At 52.2% G+C, this 6,000-nt stretch overlaps 1 protein-coding gene across 8 annotated transcripts in view; it reads right to left on the bottom strand.

Moving 5' to 3' along the window:
- The window catches only part of IPO4 (importin 4), a 41,885-nt gene that overhangs the window by 13,736 nt on the left and 22,149 nt on the right, over positions 1-6,000 (bottom strand). For all 8 annotated transcript variants that reach the window (XR_005556091.1, XM_039338048.1, XM_039338049.1 and 5 more), the window contains 4 exons: positions 5,796-5,914; positions 5,082-5,159; positions 2,854-2,911; positions 880-985 (listed from right to left, as the gene is read on the bottom strand). Coding sequence is in view for 7 of the 8 variants with exons in the window: in XM_039338048.1 (XP_039193982.1) it covers positions 880-985; positions 2,854-2,911; positions 5,082-5,159; positions 5,796-5,914 (361 nt within the window). In the remaining variant the exon portion in view is untranslated. The remainder of the gene's footprint in view (positions 1-879; positions 986-2,853; positions 2,912-5,081; positions 5,160-5,795; positions 5,915-6,000) is intronic.

The following is a 6,000-nucleotide window of genomic DNA, read 5'->3' as shown; positions in this document are numbered from 1 at the left end:
GGAAGGAGGGAGGGAAGGAGGGAGGAAGGAAGGGGAGAGAAGGAGGAGAGGTGAGACGGAGGGAGGGAGGAAAAAGGAAGGGGAGGGAGGGAAGGAAGGAAGGAAGGAGAGGGAGGGAATGAGAAAAGAGGAAGAGAGGGAAGGTGGAAGGAAAGAGGGAAAGAAAGAAGGAAGGAGGGAGGTGGGAATGAGAAGGAAGAAAGGGAGGGAAGGATAGAAGAGAAGAGAGGGAGGAAGGAAGGGGAGAGAAGAAGGAGAGATGAGAGGGGAGGGAGGGAGGAAAAGAAAGGGGGAGGGAGGGAGGGATGGATGGAGGGAAGGAAGGAGAGAGGGAGGGTAAGAAAGGAGGAAGAGAGGGAAGGCGGAAGGAAAGAAGGAAGGAGGGAGGTGGGAATGAGAAGGAGGGAGGGAGTGAAGGAAGGAGGGAAGGGAAGAGAAGGAAGAGAGGTGAGAAGGAAGGAAGGAAGGAAGGAAGGAAGGAAGGAAGGAAGGAAGGAAGGAAGGAAGGAGAGAAAAGGAATGCAAATAACCTTACTTGCTTGGACCACAGACCTGTCTTCCAGTGGGAACAACAGGCGCCTCTATAAGTAGCTCACACCAACCAGAGCAGGTAGAGCTCTTTCCGGCCCTGGTTCCCAGGAACCCCCCCCTTCAGACCCCTCCCCTTGGGACCCCCAAAACAAAGGGAGACCCCCGTGACTTCCTTCCCAGGCTGCCTCAATCCAGAGTCTAGCGAGGCCCTTCCGGATAGCAAAATGCCTTTGTCTTTTTCCTCCCAGGACCCGTGTGTGTGTGTGTGTGTGTGTGTGTGTGTGTGTGTGTGTGTGTGTGTGCCCCCTTTCAACGCCACCCCCTCCCCAATCCCGGCACCCCGCTCACCCGCCGCGTGAGTCTCGGAGGGCTCCTGCTGGCACACCCGGTGCAGCGAAACGATGAACTGGCCCAGGGCTTCGAACGCCGCTTTCCGCACCCGGATGTGGGGACACTAGAAAAGGACAAGACCACCCCCCCCCACATTAGAGAGATCAGAAGAAACCCCCCTCCCCAAATTCCCCCCCTCCACCTTTGCACCGGGCACGGTGATCCCAACTTTAGCCCAAGACAGATCAGAGTACAAATGTGGAGCTTCAGAAGCTGGCAGAGGAGATCAAAACCCTGGTTCAACTGGGTCCGGAGCCCCCCCTCCCCAAAGTTTCTGCAGCCCCCTCCCCAAAAAATGACAGTAAAAATATACAGATATATGAACAGAGCCTGTCCATTTCCGGTCGTTATGTCATCACAGTCGTAAAAGGGGACGGGCACGGCTCGCCTTCTGGACTGGGGTAGGTAGTCCTTGACGTACGGCCAGAAAGGAGCCTATCTATTATGGTCTTAGGACAATAGCGGTCATAACGTGGGCTGTTCGCACGGCTGACCTGATTTAATAATAATAATAAAGTTGGAAGGGACCTTGGAGGTCATCCAGTCCAACCCCCTGCTGAGGCAGGAAACCCTATACCTAGTGGTGGGATTCAAATACCTGAACATCTGGTTTTCTGCGTGGATGCAGGCCTGGGCCGCCAAGGCCTAGAATGGACTTCTGGAAGTGACATCCAAGCACTTCCTGTGGGACATTCTAGGCCTGGGAGGCCTCCTCCAGGCCTCTGAGGCCTAGAACGGACTTCCGGAAGTGACATCCAAGCACTTCCTGTGGGACGTTCTAGGCCTGGGAAGCCTCCTCCAGGCCTCTGAGGCCTAGAATAGACTTCCGGAAGTGACATCCAAGCACTTCCTGTGGGACGTTCTAGGCCTGGGAGGCCTCCTCCAGGCCTCTGAGGCCTAGAAGAGACTTCCGGAAGTGACATCCACACACTTCCTGTGAACCGTTCTAGGCCTGGAGGAGGTCTCCTCCAACGGACTTCCAGAAGCAGAATGGGTTTAGCCGGGTCTCCGAACTCAATAAAATTTGGCTACTGGTTCTACCAAACCAATGTAAACCAGCTGAAGTCCATAACTGCCTATACCATTTCCGACAAATGCCTGTCCAGTCTCTTTGAGTGTTGGAGCATTCACAGCTTCTAGTGGCAAGCTGTTCCACTGGTTAATTGTTCTCACTTCTAGGAAGTTTCTCCTTAGTTCCAGGTTGCTTCTCTCCTTGGTTAGTTTCCATCCGTTGCTTCTTGTCCTGCCTTCAGGTGCTTTGGAGAATAGCTTGGCTCCCTCTTCTTTGGGGCAGCCTCTCAGATATTGGAATGCTGCTATCCTGTCCCCCCCCTCGTCCTTCTCTTCGTTAAACTAGACATACCCAATTCTAGCAACCGTTCCTTATATGTTTTAGCCTCCAGTCCCCTCATCATCTTTGTTGCTCTTCTCTGCACTTTTTCCTAGAGTCTCAGCATCTTCAATGACAATGACAATGTTTTTTGCAGCAGTCATAAACAGCAAACCCAGCGGTCGTTAAACGAATCGAGCGTTTGCGGTGGGTGCAGCTTTAGGCAAGAAAAGGAAGTCAGGGCCGGTTTTTTTAAACGCGGCCATGTTGTCAAGTGCCCAAACTTTTGTTTACATGACTGGGGGAAGGGGTGGGGGGTGGGGCGAATCCAGACCCGAAGCTTCCCTTTTTTTTCGGGTCCATTGTAATTCTGAATGGTCACTAAGTGGCCAGTCGTACGTTGAGGACTACCTGGAAAGTCCCTAAGCGGAGAAAGACTTTGAGGTGGCTTGTACTCATTTAGGTTTTCTTCAGGGATCGTCTTCCCAAGGACCCCTCCCACCCCAAAGCCATCTCTCTTTCTCTCTCTCTCTCACTTACACACACACACACACACACACACACACACACACACACACACACCAGTGTCGGTCCAGTCTTACCGGCAGTAACTGGGACACTTCCTGGAATGAGGTCTCGATGTAAGGCAGGAAGGGCATACTGAGAAAGAGAAAAAGAGAAAGGAAGGAAGGTAGAGGAAGGAAAGTAGAGGAGGGAGGGAGGGAGGGGAAGGAAGGAAGAGGAAGGAAGGAAGGTGAAGGAAGGAAGAAAGGAAGGAAGGAAGAAAGAAAGGAAGGAAGGAAAAAGAAGGAAGGAAGAAAAGTAGAGGAGGGAGGGAGGGAGGGAGGGAGGGGAAGGAAGGTAGAGGAAGGAAGAAAGAAAGGAAGGAAAAGGAAGGAAGGAAGGAAAGTAGAGGAGGGAGGGAGGGGAAGGAAGGTAGAGGAAGGAAGGAAGAAAGAAAGAAAGAAAGAAAGAAAGGAAAAGGAAGGAAGGAAGAAAAGTAGAGGAGGGAGGGAGGGGAAGGAAGGTAGAAGAAGGAAGGAAAGAAGGAAGAAAGAAAGGAAGGAAGGAAAAGGAAGGAAGGAAGGAAGGAAGGAAGGTAGAGGAGGGAGGGAGGGAGGGGAAGGAAGGTAGAGGAAGGAAGGAAGGTGAAGGAAGGAAGGAAGGAAGGAAGGAAGAAAGAAAGGAAGGAAGGAAAAAGAAGGAAGAAAAGTAGAGGAGGGAGGGGAAGGAAGGTAGAGGAAGGAAGGAAGGTGAAGGAAGGAAGGAAGGAAGGAAGGAAGAAAGAAAGAAAGGAAGGAAGGAAAAAGAAGGAAGAAAAGTAGAGGAGGGAGGGAAAGGAAGGTAGAGGAAGGAAGAAAGAAAGAAAGAAAGAAAGAAAGAAAGAAAGAAAGAAAGAAAGAAAGAAAGAAAGAAAGGAAAAGGAAGGAAGGAAGAAAAGTAGAGGAGGGAGGGAGGGGAAGGAAGGTAGAAGAAGGAAGGAAAGAAGGAAGAAAGAAAGGAAGGAAGGAAAAGGAAGGAAGGAAGGAAGGAAGGAAAGTAGAGGGAGGGAGGGAGGGGAAGGAAGGTAGAGGAAGGAAGGAAGGAAGGAAAGTAGAGGGAGGGAGGGAGGGGAAGGAAGGTAGAGGAAGGAAGGAAGGTGAAGGAAGGAGGAAGGAAGGAAGGAAGGAAAAAAGGAAGGAAAAATGAAGAATTTCTGGAGCAAATCAGCTCTTTTCCAAGCCTGCGGTCGGCTGTTCTCCCTAGAAATGCAGCTTTTCCCCTTTACCGTATCCACCCTCTACCACCCAATTTTCTGGGGGTTAGAACAGGAAAAGGGGTGCTTAACGTCATCAAAAAATGTCCCCCTGCAGCCCTCTGCAAAGTTGGCAGGCTGTCTTCAGCCCCCCCCCTCCCTCCCAGCCCAAATTTGCCCCTTCCCCACTTTCAAGGGGTCCAAATGGCCCCCAAGAAGGAGAGGCACTTTGGTGTATGGGTGAAGGTGACGGTTTGGAAACCAGGAGACGGTGAGTTCTAGTCCCACCTTAGGCATGAAACCCAGATGGGTGACTGGGCCAGTCACCAGGAGACTGGGAGTTCTAGTCCCACAGGAGGCCTGAAGGTCCGTTGGGTGACTTTGAGCCAATCACCAGGAGACGGTGAGTTCTAGTTTCGCCTAAGGCAGGGGTAGGCCACCTTGGCTCTTTTATGACTCGTGGACTTCAACTCCCAGAATTCCTGAGCCAGCCACGCTGAGGGGAAAGGGAGAGGTTTCCATGCTGAGCCATGCTGCCTCAGGAATTCTGGGAGTTGAAGTCCACGAGTCAAAAAAGAGCCAAGGTTGCCAACCCCTGGCCTAAGGCATGAAAGCTGGTGGGTGACTTTGGACCAATCATCATGAGGCGGTGAGTTCTAGTCCCGCCTGAGGCACAAAGCCCAGCTGGGTGACTTTGGGCCAATCACCAGGAGACGGTGAGTTCTAGTCCCGCCTGAGGCACAAAGCCCAGCTGGGTAACTTTGAGCCAATCACCAGGAGACGGTGAGTTCTAGTCCCGCCTGAGGCACAAAGCCCAGCTGGGTGTCTTTGAGCCAATCACCAGGAGACGGTGAGTTCTAGTCCCGCCTGAGGCACAAAGCCCAGCTGGCTGACTTTGGGCCAATCTCTCTCTCTCTCAGCCCAGCCCGCCTCACCGGGCTGTTGTTTTGGGGAAAACCAGGAGGAGAAAGGCGCGTAATACCTGTTCGCTGCCTTGATTTAATTATAAAGTAATAAAGGCGGGATTAAAAAAAATAAATCTAAGAAATAAACGCAGGCATAGAATTTAGGAAAACTCACAGCGGTCCCACTTACCTCACACTGGCGGCAATTTCTCCCAGAGCTATGCAGGCGTCCTCCTTCTCATCCATGAAGGCGCTTCGCACGCACATCCTGGGGAAGGGCAGAAGAAAAGCTGAAGGCCACGAGTGAGTACCGGGCCTCAAGTGAAAGCTTGTCACGTTTCTAGTCCACAGGAAGGCTGAGGACCTTTTCCGAAAACAGGAAGACAGCCCTCAGCCGCAGGTAGCCCTCGACGTACAACCACAATCGGGCCCAACGTCCCGTCGCTAAGCAAGACCGTTGTTAAGTGAGGGTTGCCCCGTTTTACGACCTTTCCCGCCCAAGTTGTTAAGTGAATCACCGCAGGGGTTAACTTAGTCACCCGGCGGTTGAGGGACCCTGTCTTCCCCCATTGACTTTGCCTGTCCGACGGTCGGGAAAGCGGAACATCACCACAACCGTCATAAATATGAACCACTTCGCCAAGCGTCTTGAATTTTGATCACATGATGTCATAAGTGCGGAAAAACGGTCGTTGAGTTGCTTTCCTCGATGCTGTGGTAACTTTGTACGGTCACTAACGGAACAGTTGTAAATTGAGGACTACCTGTACGAGCTCAGAAACCGGGAAGGAGGGGAGCAAAACTCGCACTCATGTCCCGTCCCACGAAACAACGGCCGAATTTGAATTTGGGACCGCCTCCCCTCATAAACCCTCACACACACACCCCCGGATGAGAAAGCTACCCCAGGGGGTCCGAATCTTCTTCCTCTTCCTCGTCTGTAAGCGTTTCCTCTCCTTCCACCTCGGCCTCCTCTTCCTCGTCTTCAAAAAGAAGGAAGGAATTCCCGGAATCCAGGGGGGGCTAGGAGAAAGGAAAGAGCGGCTTCGGTTAGTGACGATCCACCCGTATTCGTAAAAATGTCACCACAGCAGCAGCAGCAGCAGCCC

Source organism: Crotalus tigris, unplaced genomic scaffold, assembly GCF_016545835.1.
Source record: "Crotalus tigris isolate CLP2741 ecotype Arizona unplaced genomic scaffold, ASM1654583v1 scf7180000017690.20705106771:4171800, whole genome shotgun sequence".
Classification (NCBI taxonomy): domain Eukaryota; kingdom Metazoa; phylum Chordata; class Lepidosauria; order Squamata; family Viperidae; genus Crotalus; species Crotalus tigris.
This window is presented reverse-complemented; position numbering and strand designations above follow the sequence as displayed.